Source organism: Stegodyphus dumicola, chromosome 8, assembly GCF_044657685.1.
Source record: "Stegodyphus dumicola isolate Sdum_Otavi_A_Nest chromosome 8, ASM4465768v1".
NCBI lineage: Eukaryota > Metazoa > Arthropoda > Arachnida > Araneae > Eresidae > Stegodyphus > Stegodyphus dumicola.
Genome location: NC_140775.1, coordinates 13,133,889 through 13,153,157, shown reverse-complemented (window position 1 = coordinate 13,153,157; position 19,269 = coordinate 13,133,889). Strand labels below are relative to the sequence as shown.

The 19,269-nt window shown below is 33.2% G+C and overlaps 1 protein-coding gene across 1 annotated transcript in view; it reads right to left on the bottom strand.

Annotated features, from left to right (window-relative positions):
- The window catches only part of LOC118184979 (neprilysin-2-like), a 225,052-nt gene that overhangs the window by 24,916 nt on the left and 180,867 nt on the right, over positions 1-19,269 (bottom strand). Inside the window, exons 14-18 of the mRNA XM_085821590.1 lie at positions 17,368-17,432; positions 17,232-17,283; positions 16,275-16,342; positions 9,299-9,429; positions 6,641-6,706 (exon numbers count right to left, since the gene is read on the bottom strand). Of these exons, the coding sequence (XP_085677716.1) occupies positions 6,641-6,706; positions 9,299-9,429; positions 16,275-16,342; positions 17,232-17,283; positions 17,368-17,432 (382 nt within the window). The remainder of the gene's footprint in view (positions 1-6,640; positions 6,707-9,298; positions 9,430-16,274; positions 16,343-17,231; positions 17,284-17,367; positions 17,433-19,269) is intronic.

Genomic DNA, 19,269 nt, shown 5'->3' with positions numbered 1-19,269 from the left:
AACGTTAAAAAAACGCACCTTAGGACGTAATTTAAAATCTGAAAAATTTCAGAGTTTTTTTTTTTTTTTTTTTTTTTAGTTTAAACATTGTAAACAAAGGATAACAATTTTTAATTTACCGAAAAGTGAGGACGATGCCGTATCGTTTATCCAGGAAAAGGATATATTACTCCGCAATGGAATATGCGTAAAACGGGCATGAAATGAAGTACATGAAGGTGCAATGTGAAAAACTGTAAGGGAAAAAAAAAAAAAAAAAAAAAAAAAAGAGCATTCGATACGACAACTAGTTTATTGGTTCTAAAATACAGCGCTGCGTTTCTTTGTTGGGCAGAGGAACTAACGTCGCTGAAGTGGTGCGATAAACACGGCAGAACCTGAAAAAATATCACGATTGACTGGAACAATTTTATGCGAGATATTTGTTCGCTAGATTTACTTCGACAACCTAAAGGACTACCCCCTTGACTTGGTATTTTGTCATGGCAGTAACACTCTGGGAGAACAATAATTTTGAACTTTAATCCAGAACCCGAGGGAAGATCGCTTATAGGGTCGAACCATGGAGGTAGAAAGTAAGAAGGAAAGGCCCTAGCCAGTTCCCTCCCCCCATACACTGCTTTGAAGCACTGGCGATCCCTTCATGGTGACCAAAACATTCAGTGCCTTATCATTAAGATCAATGGATTTTGACACGATCGGATGTAAGTATTTCTTAATTACTTCGTAAATGGTGTAAGATGGAGTAGCCTTAACCGGTTTTCCCTATACCCTGCTCTGAAGCACTGGCGATCCCTACGTGGTGACCAAAACATTGGGTAATTTACCATTAAGTTCAATGGGTTTTGACACGATCGGATGTTAATATTTTGTAATTACATCGTAAATATACATATAAAAGTATATATTTTCTTTTTCTACAGTACTTCAGAGTCCTAAATATATGAAAAGAATACATTTTTAAACAACATTTCATTCTGAATAGAATTAAATGCTATACTTTTCACAGAACAGTTTGCTCAGATTGGTTTAATTTGAATGAAATATTTTCACAAGTTTTCGTTAATTACATTAGAAAAAAAACATTAAGGTAAGTCGATTTTATTCGGTTAAGGATTACAAAAATTAAGATCAAAGTTTATTGTATTATTAATATTAAAATCATGCATTATTTCTTTCTATTTATAGAGCTTCTTCCTAAAATACTTTCTCAAATATGACATGATGTTTTAGCTTCTGAAGCATCTTTTAAATTGAAAAATATAAGTTAATTTAAAATTAAAGCTCTATTCGGTCCATTTCAAATTAGAGCATCTTTTATTTTAATAGCGAAATACCTTAAATAGTACTTAACTTTCTCTGAATATTTCTGAAAGAGAATAAGATAAGGATTTTTTAAAAAATTATTATTTAAAACATGTAACTGAGTTATTTGTAACAATTTATAGAAATTGTGCAATAAGGGCATCACCGTCTTCTCTGACTGCAGATCAGCATTGCAAGCGATCCAGAAGGGCAAATGTCAACTCAGTCATCAGATCATTGAGCTCACAAACAAAATCATTGCTGCGCAAAGATCCTGCATCTTACAATGGATACCGGCTCATGTAAATATTTTTGGCAATGAGAAGGCCGATGAGCTTGCAAAGGCATCCCGTGATTCTCCTCAGCCATCCATCTGCCTAACCCTCGTTGATGCCAATGCAGTTGCCAGCCAAAAACTAATCGGTCAAGTTAAAGAAAACTCAATCCCGGAATTGAACTGTGACAGAGCCATATCGACTATCATAACAAGACTTAGGACAAATCACTGAAAATGGCTGAGGATTTTTGCAGACGGACAGCGTAGTTACACCAACATTTGTCCTCATTGCCCAGATGACATCCCACTGTCTCCCCATCACATCTTCAGCCGCCCAGCAATCCAGGCCAGACTGCTTAACACCGGCATTGAAAACCCAGTGGACCTACTTTATACTGATAGAGCTGCCGAGGTCGCAAAAGCTGTCTTTGACAGCTTCGAAGCTATATAATTGCACCTTTGTCATAGATACAACATCATCATCAGCTAAGTTATTATATAATGTAAGGGGAATAATTCTTTTAATTATACTTATCAGATTTTTTACACTTAATTTCAACAATACATATTCCAAAACTCTTCTTTATTACTTAAGTATGCATCTCATAGAATTTGCTTTACAATACCTTTTAACAGATTGCTTTCCAGTACGAACAATTCTTGATTAAATAATTTTATAACGTATTCATCAACAGGATTTCAATTTATGTTTACAATTCAATGCTAAGTTTATTATATATTTAGATAATATTTATAATCATTATAAATTTAGATACATTATTTAATAATTAGATTTCTTCACAGTAACTTTCATTTTTTTATGAATGAATAAATCCTTCATTTAAAATACATTTATAAATAATTTAATAAATATTTACGTATTTTATTAAAGGCAGATACATGCTTTTTGCAAGCACATGCATAAATACCCATACATATTTCATATTTTTCATTTCAGGCATGTGCAAATCTTTGATTTCTGTGCATTCACTACATTTTTCGAGTAAAGTAATTTACACTAATTTAACACATACCGGAAAGTTTTACATAAGAAATATGTATAAATATAATTTGAATGAAAATTATATGCATTATTTTTAATACCCAATCAAAAGGAAGTTTTTCTTCAAAATTCCTCCACGTTGGCATCTCTCCCTTTAGGCAGATAGCCCTTTCATGCCTTATTCTATTTAATAAAAACTTTACCTGACCTATGTGCCTAATTACAAATATTTTAACATGCATAATTTTATATTTACATTTAGCCATCAAGTTTCAAACTTTTGACTTAAAATACGTTTTAGGGTACATTCATCATCAAATTCAAATCTAGTAAATATAACCTGACAGAGCACTCAATACCTCTTTTATCGATTTTACACAGGTTAATAATTCTCTGATAATATAATAAATAATAATAATATAATAAATAATAATAACTAAGTAAAACGTGTAAGCCCAAGGTGATTATTTTTCAGATATATAAAAATAAAATGATGAGTTTAATAAATGTAAAATAATATATATAAAATAAATGATGAGTTATGAGCAACAATAAAGCCTCTCCTCTAAAAATTTTTAAAAAGTACATGTTACAATTATATATGTATGTGAAAAAAATTGATTTTTTGTAAAACATTTTGGCGTTTGGAACATAAAATAAAAGTAGCGAATACTCTATCAAGGGTATCCAAAGATGTATACAATTTTAAAAGTACATTCTTTAAGCATCAAATTTTTGCTAAAATATATATTTTTGTAGTTCAACAGCTTAGAATTTTATAAAACAAATTCATAATCAAACTCGCTGTTGTTAGTTAACGAAAAATAACCAAGATGTGATTTTCGCGTAAATGTCACTAAACTATAGAAATTGCTATTATCCATCGCACTATGAATGTTTCTTTCATGTAAAAGTGTTCCGTTTTTCGATTTATATGGAACTGTCGTGTGTCGAAATACTATCAGAGCACTGTCAAGTGAGCTTCGGAATGTAAACAAAAAACACCCCATCTGGTGACCGAAGCTTCGAAGCAGTGCTTCACTTCTTTGTGCCGGTTTGGCCACTTCTTCCTTTCTTACCTCCATATTCTGCGCTGTAGATTTGAGGCACCCGCTGTGTAGCAAGCTGAGTTTATTTAAATTTGTTCTAAGCATGGAGGTAGAAAGTAAAAATTCGAGAAGAAACCAGTACAGAAACCAAAGATGACTATCTCTAAAGCAGATGATTTCCCTCAACTTAGTTCATCCGAAAAACCTAAAGAAAAACCCGCAAGAAGCCTCTACAGTGAGAAAGCTCAATCAAGTAAAGCTATTCCAGAAGAATTCAACGAAGCAGTCGCTTGGCTCCGAGATGAAAATGTTCAAAAATTCCTAGGAACTATTATTCAGCATATCGACAATATCAAAAAAGAAAAGACTACCCTCGAAAAATTAACAGCAGGATTCAAAGCAGCCATGTGCCTAGTCCAGATCGCAGAAAATGAAGACTAGATGTTTATTTTTCCCATTACGCATGCAGAAATTAACTGGACTTATTTCATTTTCAAAAATTTCTCTTATTTCACATAACAGCTCATCTGTTTTCAAGCAGCATCTCGCGGGGTCAGTTCTTGGGAGGGTGACCTCCCACGTGATTGGCTCCGGCGAAGGATCTTCGACTATCTACAGAGAGAATTTCAGTAACTAGTGCGATGACTTTTTCCAAACTTGGATGCAGAAACAGAATGCTTGACCTCGAGGCTTTCTCCACCACGACCATTTTTTGCCTTCAGGCGCGGTGCCCATGCACCCTTGAATTAACTTAAAGTTTACGAGCGGCCAGTGGCCTACTTGATTTATTAGTTAAAACTCTTTTGAAGTTTGGACTATTATAGAAATTGACGATTCTGATTCTCATTCTGAGATAGGAAGTAAGAAGTTAAGTTATTTTTTCTCCATGGTTCTAAGAGGTGTCAGTGGACATGACCGGCCCTCACGTCTAATACGGAGATGGATGACGGGTGTCGCCTTAGTTGCATTAAAGTTACATGAAAGAGTTAAAGTTACAGTTACTACAAGTTAAAGTTAATCTAAAAAACGAATAGATGACCTTGGAAAATTGTCGAAATTGACCAGCGTTTGTTCGTGCGGCGAAAAAACAACACTGGCAGGGCATTTCCACAATAGTGGCTATTCAGAGGGTTATGCCGTGAATGTGGGGAGTGTTTTCTTGTTCATATTCCAAATGAGGAAAGCAAGCACACTGACATCAACGATTAAAGACCACGTAGTGGAAGGATCGACAATGTATTCAGAATAGTGGTGAGCCTGTAAAACAGACGAGCTTGAAATGCCTGGTTACAGCCATTTAACTGTTAATCACACATTTAATTTTGCTGAACCAGCAGCGAGTGCTCACACTCAAAATGTGAAAAGATTATGCGGCTGTGTTTTAATGGCGAAACAAAAAGCGAAGAAGCAAAGCTCGACATCATCCCGAGTCTTAGCTTTCCGAATTCACGTGGTCGAAATCTTTTGATAAAGAAGAGGCTTTTGATGCCATATTAAAATCAGTCGCGGAGATATGGCAGCCACAAACTACTATATACGAGTAATTTAAACTTAACGATAACGGGGGCCGTGAAAATCTAGCATCTTCGCTTCGTTTTGACACAATATTGTCTTCGTACATTATTTTAAAAATAAGTAAAAAAAAAAGTTTTTTTTTTTTTAAAAATAAGCCCTTATCCAAAACCCGTTAAATTATTTTATCATATAGTTTCATAGGAACAAGAGATTAACTAATTCTATTTACAAAATTCATCTACAATTTCATATCACAAATAATAAAAGCGCGAGGAAGAGTGCAATTCGTTATTTGGGAGATAGTATTTTTATTATTCGGAATATAAAAATATAAATAAATTTTGTAAACAGAATTATTTAATCTCTCGCAGACTTTTATGAATTTTAAATAAAAGCTTATTTTATAAACTTTTGTAATTTATATTATTTTCATCTTTTTCAGTGTTAAAGAGATGTTGCCAATCCAATTATTCAGTTGGAAAATAGTGTTTCAACAATGAAAAATCAATCTCTAACTCACAACGATTCTATTATATCAAACGATCGAAACAATTGAGTGATTTTGGAAAATCTATCAAAAAATAAGAAATTAAGTTAAGAATTTGATACAAAATTCACTTGAGATTTTTTTTTTTTCAGGTACTACCCGACGGTGCAAACAGAAAAAAATCTTATAGTTTTAGTTTTTTGGCTAAACGAAGATGTGTGCGAAAAATAGTTTAAATATTAAATTTAAGAAATCTAAACCGAATTTAGAAAAAAAAAATCGTTCCTCTACATTGTATTGTCATCGACAAAAAATGAGTGTATGAAATATGAATTCAAAAGTGGTTAGAAATTGGTTTAAAAATCGGTAATAAACTTTCGTCCATAGCGACAAACAGCATGAATGAACTAAATAAAAGCTTATGATTAGTTTCATTCAAGCTTTAATCGGAATTAAATGAGTTATTACATAACCTCTTAAAATATTTCACAGGTGGGTATATTGGCATATGAATAATTAATGAAAAAAATTTCATAAGCTCAGTATAAATATATTACCACAAAATTACAGCAAATAAAACACAAATTTCTGCTATATTTATTATGCTATATATATTTTCTGCTATACTTATATATTTATTATGTATATATAATGTAGTGTACCGGAAAAATATAATTTCGATTGCCAATACGTTAAACAATATTTCTGTTCTCTAGAAATAAAAGTACCGGAGCCTCCCTTCAGAAGCGGAAAGATATTTTGTATTACTAAATTAAATATTCATGCGCATCGATAACTAAACACTCTTTTCCAATGGCGAGAACAATGAATGCTGGGGATTTCCAGAATATACAAAGAATTTCCGGTTCCGATAGGCATATAACTTTCGAATGGTATACATACACTTTTTTTTTTTTTTTCAAAATACTTCGCGAGTTATAGGTTTAAATAATCTAGCGAACGGGTTTATATTTCTTCTTGGAAAAAAGAATGGGGTTGCTTACCCTAAACGCCTCTTTGATGCCACCATTGTCAGCGATGTTCTCACCTTGCGTGTTGATGCCATTCACCTGTAAGAAGAGAATGAGAAAAAAGTTAAATTCCAAGTATTTTTGATTTGGGAAATGGCAGTCGAATGAGAGTAAGTAAGCTTCCGCAGAAATACAACAGTGAGAAAAAATATTTTTTGTTGAAACACAAAACAAAAATCTACGAAATATTTCGTGAATTGGAATTTCACGCTTTAGCTATGGGTTTGAAGTACAGAACTCGAATCTGTGATAATACACAAAGCCTGATTTTCACATAGATTCACGGTCCATTTTCAAGGGGCCTTTCAAATCTTCCTACAATATTTAAGGCATGTATCATCACAGTATTTTTCGACTAGTCGTTTGCGCTGCCAGCTACCTAAAATAGTTACCATAAAACGGGGGAAAAAAACATAAAATGATTTTAGTGAATTCAGGTAGTGTAAATTCTTTAAAATATTTAATATTTATAATTAGATTATTTCGGGAAGTGGCAACACATTACTTTTAAATATAATACAGTTTGTTGATTTAAATTGAAAGATAAATATCTTTCATTTTCCCAAAATGGCAACAGTACCGGAGATAAAAATGTTTTATTTCGAACGGTGCTCCTACTGCTCGCTTTCAAATTGCTGAGTTCATAAGTCAAATATTATTTAAATTCGTACAAAATATGAAATAAGTAGGAAAAAAATTCGACATTCAAAATTCGAGTTTCGAGGTGCACATGTTCGAGTGAATGATTAAGTGAATTCAAAGTTGGTGGCTCTTGGTGCCGTGTTTTTGCACCATTCTAGGAATTTACAAACATACATATATTATATGTTAAGTGGAATGACTTTATTCAGATACATTTTAAGGCTGTGTTTAAATACTGTGCATTCTATCTATTTTATATCTGTTTTTTAGTAAGAGATATTTAGGACATACATTTGGTGCAATATTACCAACCTGAAGTTTGCGGCAGGAAACAAAAACAAACTATTCTTGTCAAGATTTTTTAGCGGAGGAAAATATCATGATTTTCAACCATTCCCCATATTTACCAGATTTGGTACATATAGATATAAAGGTCATTATTTTGAATACAGATATAAAGGTCATTGCATTGATGAAATTCCGAAAACAATAACCAGTAAGACTAGAACAATATTTCAAAAAATGGGTTCTACAGAGGAACAAAGCAGTTAAACAAACATGTCAAGCATTACTTAGATTTACGATCATTATATATTGAAGGCTGAGAAAAAAAACTGTTGTTTTTTTTTAACTTTCAGTTTTCTACATCTTAGTCCTAAACTTTGCTTATGCAGCTTATGTGTCTGATATATTGTGTATATAATACTCCAGATATAATTCAAAAACGTGGCTATGTTGAAACTGTTTTGGCTGCTCCTTGAAAACGACCACAAAATTTGAGTTCAACCATTTATTGTATGATATATTACTTTTATATTATTTTATTTTGTTTTGTTTGGCTTTAGATTCGCGTTATTCCTGTTAGCCTGTTAGAACTTAACTATTATCTCTTGATTATATCTATATATATAATGTAAAGTAAAAGTAATTATATTTAAACAGGCAAAAGATATTGAGCGAAAATGTATACAGTAATGATACTGCAGTTACTAAAATTATAAAAATAATTTTGCATTTGTTAGAATTTAAAATATACGAATCAAAATCAAAACGGAAGTGTCAGTAAAAAATGGCAAAATAAACTTTTAATAAAAGAACAAATGAACTGGAAATAAAAATATACGCGAGAAAGCTGTGTTATCACTCTTTGTCTATTAATTTGTCAAAAGGAGGTCAGCCATTGAGTAAAAACACCTCTTTACCTGTTAAGTGTAATTACTATATATATATATATATATATATTGTGTGTATATGTAAGATAAAAATATGTAAATCAGCTTTATAATTTAATTTAGTAATAGCTTATTAATTCCTCATTTTTAATTTGGGTATTTCCTCTCTCTATTCTAAAAATAATAATGACATATCTGGACTGCGCCATTTCTAGATTAATCTATGCTACAGAGCTTGTGTAACGCTGATAAAGTAGTTATTTCAGAATCTTAACTCTCAGAACTGAAACCTTTCTCTTAACAGCCGGCCATATTGGATAAATGCGCATTTCTCTTGTATTTCTGTTGCTGCTTGAACGTCATTTCGTTGCGCCCTCTTCCTATTACAACAGTAGTCAAAAGTGTAAATGTTCTGGAAATAGGCATGATTAGAGAGCCAAGTGAACTGTGGCCACAAATATAAATTTAAATAAAAATGGAATTTAATCTGCCTCAACTGCCAAGTTTTCTATTCATTATGAACTAGTATTCTACGCAATCAAAATTCTTCCTCTTTAATATGCCATCTAGTGTTGCGCAATCAGTATTTCTACGTTACTGCATCTCGGTGTTCCTGCATCAGTTTTTCCAGATTTGTTTTTATCACACACATATGTGAGATTTCTTTTATATAACCAGCTTCACAAAACATGAATTGCAAGATAAAAGAATAATTTATAAAATTTTTGAAAACACTATTTGAAACTCAGATCTTTTAAAGAATTTCTTCTAAAACGATAAATCAGAGATTTCAGCATAGTGTTTTATCCATTCTTACCTGAAGTCCCACTTCGTCGACAGAGTAGTTGCCATATTGGTCAATGATACATTGTGCCCTCTCTCGGAATGTGGTGTCAGTTTCAGGTTCCCACCAATTAACATTGTTGCCATCCTTATCAAACTGGCGACCTATGAAAATTGAAAAAAGTTACTCAAGGTTTTATGGCAATTCTTATGCTTAATCAAAACATAACAATTCTAAGAAAAATGTAACAGAATAGTTCAGTTCCCTACGTAGATAATTTTTGTTATTTTAAATGTAATTATAAACATATCACAACACAATTTATTACTTCCTGTGCAATCAAATTAAGTAAAGAATAAAATTTAACATTTTAACTTTTAAACTATGAAGTTAGTTTTAGACAGCCAGTTTAATAAAATTCGTCACCGATTTACTTCTTTGCCCAAAAAAGACAGACATCGGCATTTTTAACAGGGAAACGTGTATTGAGCATGATTTGACCGACCACGAAATAGAGTTCTACTAATGAAAAATCTAAGAAATGGCGTCGACTTTTGTAAACTTACTGAAGTATTTTTATTTGAACTAATTGTTATTTAATTACTACGAAAATAAAATATTAAAAAGAACTACAATATTTTTCATTTAAAATGATACATTAGTATTAAATTACAATTTACAAGGATTAAGAGGTATAAATGTCCAGAAGTTTATGTCTCTCATTTTCGATTAGGTTATTTGAATAGAACAATGCATACGAAGGCTTTTTGCATAAGGGGAAGTATACTTTGGTAAGCGACTAGAATATAGAAATAGGCTTTCATGGAAAAGAAAACTTGGTTCATTTTCGCTTTACACATGTGGAAAACCACGAAAGCCAAATATGCAGCCAGCTGATTCCATTGTATCGAACACGTGTCAAGCTCCCAACCTTGGGCAACAGCTACAATTTCAGTCATGCAATTGATTACGGAATTGCTAAACAATTTAATTGCCTAAATTGGTTATATTTCTGTAACTTAACTACGGCTTGTAATAAAATCGATGAGAATTACAGAAACTTGTGCTTCCCCCCCCCCCCAGTTTCTCCAAAAGAGGAGAAAAAACAAGATTCTGAGTTAAAATATGTAAGTTTTATTTTATGCAACACAAATTAAAGGGAAATCATGAAAGCGAAACTTGTGAAAAGGTGACATGTAATATTTTATGTAAAATAAATTTGAAAAAAGAGTGCTGAATTGTAAGGTTATTTTCCACGAAATGTTTTACATGACGTGTACTTCATATGAAATGCAATTTGCATCAATGCCATCTACTATGTTCAAAATATTAGAGGGCCTCCGTAGCAGATATTGCACCAGGCCACAAGTTTTGTAAATCGGGCCTTGGGCTTCGCATTGAAAATTTTCAACATGATAGATGTCAGTGATGCGAATTACGCAAATCTTTTCATAAAATTCGGTATTTTTCATTAAAAGTCCTTTTAATAAAAAGTATGTTTTTCGCGTAAGCTTTGTTTTCGTTGTAGTTTATTCCATGTTGCATTAAACATTTTAAACCAGGACCTTACATTACATGTTGCATTAAACATTTTAAACCAGGACCTTACATTTATGCAAGCACGCGAAGGAACTTAAAGACTCCCATTAATTTTACTACAAGCATTAACTTATTAAATTACAGATATTATAACAGTAAATGCATTTAAACTGTTTATACTAAAATACAACCGTAGAGTTATGTGTGTGTGTGAGATTATGGCAAAGCCTCGAGGGCTATCTGCCTAAGATGAGGGATGCCTTCGTGGAGGACTTTCTAAGGGAAACTGGCTCGTATACACGTTACACATGGGGAAAACCACGAAAACGCCCATGCAGCCAGCCCGTTCGCGGGATTCGAACCTCGGACCGAACTACCAGTATTCAGCGATTTTACCGCTCGGCCGCTGGTGGGCCCCAACCGTAGAGTTAAAAAATCAGTTTCTTTTCATCGAGATTTTACTGAAAGTCATTGTTTGAGAATGAAAGTGAACAGCAACGGTCTCTGATAGTTGAAGGAAAACATGTGAAAAATTAAAATACGGAGTCTTAAATTTTGTTCTAACCTCTAGTTTAACATTTGAAAATCTAGAGCAGGAAACATATATAGCATTTTTATATAGCTTATATACTCTAGAAGGATTTGGCGGCTCTATGAAAATGGAAATGCTCCATTTGCCCTTGTGTTAATCAACTTCTGACAGTTAGTGTCAACAGCAGAATTTTCACAAATATTTGGGTAACACGATCGTCCTATCTCAACGTCATTCTGTGAAAAATGTGTTAGGTAACAAGACGTAGGAACTAGGCAACCGAAGCTTGAAGATAAGCCATGAGCCACGGGATCAATTATAGAAAAAAACATTATGGACAATGGGAATAGTCCACGGCTACCATGGGCCATGGGATGTGCAAACCAAGCCCTGAAACTTCAGTCTTCGAGTCTTAGACTCGAAGACTGAAGATTGCCGCTGTGACTCTGCTAAGTTACCAAATGTACGTAATGATTCACTGGAGCATGATTAATGGAAGACGTAAGGCGTTTCTATCTTCCATTAATTATGTGCTTCGTAAAGCAACTGTACATAATGAAGTATATATATATATATGTTTTATGTACCGTAATGCATCGAATATGAATGGAAGGCATTTCTGTCCATTATTCTGTAGCGTGTTTCAAAAAGAGTATGCGTATTTCGAATGCATGTATTTATTAAACTGTATGACATACGAATATAAAACTTAACACACATATGTACGAAACTCTCAAGTTCAGATAACAGATGTTACAGATGTTCAATATGTCTTCCATCAGCGAAACGAACAATATCACAATTCCTCCCATACTCGGGCAAGCATGTCCGTCGTCACTGAGGTTATAGAAGTACGAATGCGGTTCTTCACCTCTTCCAGGTTCTGTGGGAGTGGTGGTACATTAACGTTGTCTTTAATGAAATCCCACAGGAAGAAGTCACAGGGTGTCAAATACGGTGACCGAGGAGACCAGCTGAGACATGCTAAGTCGCCAGCTCCTTGACGACCAATCCAATGATTCGGTAGAGTTTCATTCAGATAATTACGCACTTGGTGACACTAGTGAGGGGGTGCACCGTCTTTTGAAAAATGAAGTTGTCTTCGTGCAACCTCAGAAACAACCAGTTTTGTAACATAGCGAGATACTGCTGACCGTTAACGTGTTTCCATCAAAGAAGAATGGGCCGTAAACAGATGATCGGGATATCGCACAAAACACATTGATTTTGGGCGAATCTCGTACATATTCAATGGCTGCATGGGGGTTATGTAGGCCCCAAATTCGAATATTGTGTTTGTTTACATGACCACTAACTTGAAAAGTCGCTTCATCATTGAATACGATGCGTTGTGCGAAAGTGTTATCATTGTCAATAGCATCAGTAATTTCGTTACAAAATCCCACACGTTTGCGTTTGTCACAAGGACGCAGAGCCTATAACAAATGTAACTTGTACAGCTTCATAACCAACCGACGTCTCAAAACACTCCAAATTGTTGTTGCAGGTAGTTGTAACTCCCGACTGGCACGAGAGTTGATTTTGAAGAACTACGTTAGAAAGCACTTTGAATTCGTGCAACATTTCCGTTGGGAACACGAGGGCGGCCAGGACTCTTTCCTTTATATACGCATCCTGTATTTACAATCTGTCGATACCATCTGCGAGTGTTCATCTATTCGGAAGATCACTTTGGTACCTCAACTTGAAACGTCTTTGCACTATAATCACGGAATTGCACTTCGCAAAGTCGAGAACACAAAATGATTTTTGCTGCGGACTATCCATTTTAAACAATGTGACGGTTACTACACAAAACAGAAGACAACTGACATCTAGCGGCTATTAATATAAACTAGACTATGTATTCGTTTCGCCAATATCCGAGCCGAGGCACAGTAATCGATAGTTTGGACAAAATAACACTTTGTAATATGTAGATTCTTTCTGAAACACGGATGGCACAAGAAACCAGAAATGTTTACATGCGCCCAAACATATGGTTGGTTGCACTGAGACAGCTTCCATACCAATACAGGTTATCTTGAAACACAAATTTAAAACAACAAACAGCTAAGTTATAAAATCTAAACTGATAACCGCTTAGATGAATAACAAAAGAAAAAAAAATTCTGATGTGTACACCACATGATTTCATCATACGGAATATTAAATTTTACGCATTTTTCTTGCATTTCATTTAAACTTATTGGATTGAATTAAATCTACTTCGTCGACAGCGCATAAACCACAATAGAATAAATGCACTCTTTAAAATTCACTATATTTGTTTACCATAGCGACACTCTGGCACTAGGTTCACTTAATATTTCGTTCATATTATAACTCAGAATGCACAAAATTTATATCATTTGAAGAATTATCTTATCATAACCACATGTTCTATTCAAATACTATAATAAAGCTAGAACGATGTATAAAAGAAATTAAGCAAACAAAACAAAAATGAAACTTTTCGCAGACGATTTAGTATTTCTCATTCAATTAATTCAGTTCTCACTTAGCGGCAAGGCAAAAATACACAAAAACTCAAAATGTCTGTATTAAAAATTACGAAGTAAATCTTAAACACTTATTAAAAAATGCCAGAAATTATTAAGCATGATTTAATTCGCAATAATAAATGAAGGCTTTATTTTTGTTGTTGCGAAGCTTAGTCTCTCTAGACTGGCAACAAATCTACTATTCTGCTGTTTCAAATGTAAACAAATATGTCCGCTATGTTTTTTGAAACTTAACCGCATTTGAGAACAGCTTTAAAATTGTTGATAATTGTACAAATATTGCTTCCAGATTTACGAAAGGCATAAAAACCTTAACCAGAAGATAAGAACAACATAATTCAATCATTTATAAAGCCAAAAACTTACAATTTACAAACATATAAAAGTAAAGAAACTGAGATCACTATGCCGAGTAACAGTGGATATATATACTCGTATATAAATATATTTATATACGTTTGGTGCGGCCGATTGCAACCAAAATACGAGGTGCACATCTACATGTTATAGCAGTCCTATACACAAAATTTCAACGTTCTGAGGCTACTCATTTTTGAGTTATGCGAGATACGTACGTACGTACATACATACGTTCGTAAAGACGCCACGAAAATTTCTCTTCAGAAATCATTTTAATGCAGTTTTACATTTTTTTGGAGGAAAAGAAAGAGTCTTTTATTCTGTTCTTACGTTCAGATGTCACGCAAAAACATCGTTAAATTGCATTCGATAGCGGTCAAAATGGATATTTTCGTTGAAATATGCTGCCTGAAACTTTTCGCGATTACAATACTTCTTTGTACTTCGTACAAGGAATTAAACAATTTGAAAGCTTTGATTTTATATTATGCCCAAAAGGGCGTTTTGCTAACGTTTTGTGTGTTACCTTTATTTACTAAATATCATATTCTTCTGACTTACCACGTAAAACTCAATTCAACAGCAATACCACGAAATATTTTAAAACAGTAAAACATCATTTCTTTAGAATTTCTAGTCTCGCGCGCTGGAGATAAAAATGTTTTTTCCCGTACATTGTTGCCAATGCTCGCTTTGAAATCGCTGATTTTATTAATCAAAAATTCGCTAAAGTTTTACAAAATTTGAAGTAGTTAATAAAACAAATTTGAAATTTAAAATTCGGGCTTTCAAATGCCCATGTTCGGTTGGAGGACTACGCTATTCAAAATTGGATTTCTCTAGGTACCGTTGTTTTTTCACAATACTAGAAACATTCCTTCATTAGATTCTTCATTATTTAGTTTCTTTAAATATATTTTATGGCGATAATATTGGGTGGCAACAATTTGAAAAGTGAAAGTGAAACGACGCAAAATGCCGTTTTGAGACTAATAGCCCTTTGGGTCTAACGCCTCTTTGGGCTAATAATATCCATCAAAAGATGAGACACATTAAAAATAAACAATAATAAAAACTAAATCAAATTAAATAATAAAGATTAGTTTCTTTCAGGTGCTGAAATAAATTATTACCTCTTTTCCAATTAAACGGTCAAGAGGCAAGTCAGACTCGTCAGCATGCTTTAATCTAAGTCTACTAAAATTCGGATACTCAATTAAAACATGATGTTAAGACAGAATATTATCACAGTTGGGACAAACTAGCTCACTTTCCGTTTTCAGAATATATTTGTGGCTGTTTCGAGTGTGAGTTAACAGGACTTCTTCCTTCCGGTTTCTAGTAATTTTTCAAAATGTTACTCTAGGTTTCATGCTCATTTAATTTATTATTTAATTGTGCATCGACATGGAGAACAAAGAATTAAAAAACTGCAGTTTTGAGGAGAGTTAGTGTTTTAATGCTAACTCTATTCGAAGAACTTCAAACTTTTCTAGATTGATGACGACAAGATTAAAAAAACAACTCAAGGTTAGACTGTGCGCATTATATTAATAGCGTATGAGAAATATTTTTATTAATTAAATTGATGGCTTAAGTAATAATAAAAATTATCAATTCTAGAAATTAAAAATCCCATAAATTAGATGTAAAATAAATCGCGCCAGTTAAAGATATTATTATCTGTTAAAACAAACAGTTAAAGATATTATTAGCTGTTAATAGTTTTTAATAAACGCTTACACTGCTTTTAAATCAGTCAGTGAGTCAAAGAATGCATGCATGGTTCTTGATTCAAAAAAACGAATGGAAAATTTGAAAGATAATCTTGTGAGATGCCGAGTCAAAAAAGCACTAAAAATTTGCAGTTTGAGAAGAGCAGCCTTCTCCAGGCCTTTGGATGATGCATGTTTCAGTACAATGTGATGTAATAATAATAAAAAATGGAAAATAGATGTTTACAATATCATAATAAAGACATTAATTATTTTTTAAATCATTAATATTAGACGGGAAGTTGATTTTCCAACTGCGTCTTAAATAATATACTCACCTCTGTCATCAAATCCGTGAGTTATTTCATGGCCTATGACGAAACCTATGGCTCCAAAATTCAAATAACTGTGAAAGAAAGAATTTCATCTGTTAATAATTCAGTTTCATATGTGATGAGTCTTAATTTCTTTTTGTGCACTTTTGTTTTCTATTGCAAAACACCCATGTGCAGAATAACGTAGTATAATAAAAGTCATCAGTAATTGCACAGTACAATAAAAGTTAGATAATCCGATAATACCGATTTCAAGCAATTAAATTAGCACTTCTGACAAATATATATCGTAATTTTCACCAAAGCCCCGTTTCTGAATTTCATCTAGATATTCGTAAAACTGAAAATATTTATAAATGGTTTAACAATCTGAGATAAAATTCAGAAACGTGGTTCTGCTGAAACTTCTTCTGCTGTTTGAAAAAGATCAAGGAATTTTCAACAGTGTTTTACACATTTTATATTTTTTATCATTTTAAAAAGTTTTAAAAATGTTATTGAATTATTTTTGGTTCTATTTTGAAATATTTCATTTTTTGTTTGTGTATAGATGTCTTTGAATGCGCAGTCGAATGCTGGAACTCTTAACAGCTTTCGATGTCTGTCATGGTTGTGGTTAAGGCATAGAGATAAAGGCAACAAAGCTATGATTGGTTTATATTAGTTTTAGTTGTCTTTTTACGGTGGCGTTACATAACATAGAAAAATCTCGAATTTGGGAGAACAGATGAATTTAGAAGGAGATCCCCAAATCTAGAATGCTAATTTTGAGGTAGCCAATTATTTTTAAAGCAGCTATCGCATTTTATTATATCTTACATATATACACGAAAACTCAAAAGAGAGTTTTAAAAGAATTCTTGAAATAAAGTTTATGAAATAGCTGAGAGACAAATCTGCATTACACTTTTTGTAGTCTTCAGAGTGAGTAAATGAGAGAAAAGAAAATTAAAAGCGTACTTAGGTCTATCTTTATTGAAGAAGACTCCTTGTAAGATACCGGCTGGGAATTCTGAAAAGTGTATAAAAATATTCAGTTTATAGACTGAAAAAATATACTCAGTTAATATAATCACTTAAGTAAAAATTAACTCACCTATGCTGTTCTCAATAGAATTGTAGAAAGCGTTCACAACTGCTGCTGCTGACCGCTTTTTCCAACTAAAAATACACAACAGAATCTTAATATTGAATGTGCTTAACACTGAAGATAAAACTGAAATTCGCAGACACCGATAAAATAGGATTACATTATGTAAATTAAAGTATCTAAGGGGAAGTATCCAAGGGAAGGAATGGTTTCATGGAGGAATTTGTAGAGGAAACTGGCTCGTATCCCCGTTACATATGAGCAACAGGATTTAAAGGGTCCTTTTTAAAATATATTCACCTGAATATAACTTTAAAATTAATTCAGTAAATAACAATTAAAATTTTTATATTTACAGAAATATCACTAGGAGTTAATATTTTTTAAATAATTTTTTTACTTTTAAACTACACAAATTGTGAACCATACTTCTAAAATGAAAATTAGAGTGAGATTTATTGGGCAAATTATAAGAATGTGTGTAAGGAAACCTAAAACCGCTGTTTAACCATAAGCGAACAGGTTGGTTTCGTTTAATTCATTTAGTTATGGCAAATCATTTAATGGCTATTTGCTGTCCAAAGGAAGGGATGCCTCAGTGGAGGATTTTTCTAGGGGAAACTGGCTCGTATACACGTCACATATGGGAAAAGTCCCGAACATGTCCATACAGCCAATCCGTTCGCCAGGATTAGAACTCCGGATGAAACTGCTAATGGTCAGCAACTTTACAGCTCAGCCACTGGGGAGCCGATAAGCCAGCAAGAATCAGAATGCAGGTAAGATCCAGTTGAGATGGTTAGACGACGCCTAAAATGATTTTAAACTTGAAATTATACTAAGAAGTCATAACCAAAAGAAAAACACACTGAAAGTACGCTCCGAACAAGACGTTGTACAAATTTTAACTCTTCTGTTGGTGATGATTATAAATCAAAAAACAAATTATACAGGCCTTGTAAATGGATTTTTCTAATAGATGCCAGTAAAACAAGAAAATGCAATATATCTTATATAATGAAATGCATAAAGGGCAAAATGGAAACTTTTATGTTTTAATACATAGAGAAGGTACGCTGTTTTCTATATGATATATAAATATATTACGCTATGTTTTCTGTAGCCGAAAGTCAAATAAATAACTTTATGGTTTCAATATCAGAAAATATTAAATATACTACATTTTAACTGTAGGCATAATTTTCTTTTCAGTTTTTTATATTGTTAATGAAGTTTTAAGACGGAATACACAAAAGCATAAGATCTGAAGAAAACATCCTTAGTGCTTTTTAGTCTTCATCTTACATACCTTCGTACATATTTTAATATATTCATAGAATAATCTACCTCTTTAATATGCAGTATCTACCAATAAGTATTTGGACACATCTGATAGAAAGAAAAACAAAATTTATTCATATTCAATAGTTGGTGGAACCTCCACGAGCGGCATTAACTCTGAGGGGCATGCTTTCCAGTCCTTGTACTATGACAGCTATTGGCATTTTCTCCCACTTGGCTTGAAGAAGACTTATAAGTTCCTTCACCAATATTAGACGGTTGTTGCACACCTGAAATCGGGGATCGAACTCATTCCAGGGATTCTCGATAGGGTCCGGGCTCTGGGCAGGCCAGTCCATTCAGTTAACTCCATTGCCAAAATACCAAACCATGGTGGACTTCGCAACATGAAAGCTGGCGTTGTCGTCCTGAAAGTAAGATGGATCCAACCCGTAAAACTGATACAACGTAGGAAGCGCACTCTCATCATAAATAATGCTATCGGCGTCAGCAATGAGCTTACCATTAATTTAGATCAAGGGTCATGGCCCATATCAAGAGAAACAGCCCCAGACTATAATTTCCTCCCCGCCGAGCTTTACTGTAGGCACAATGCATTCCGGCTGG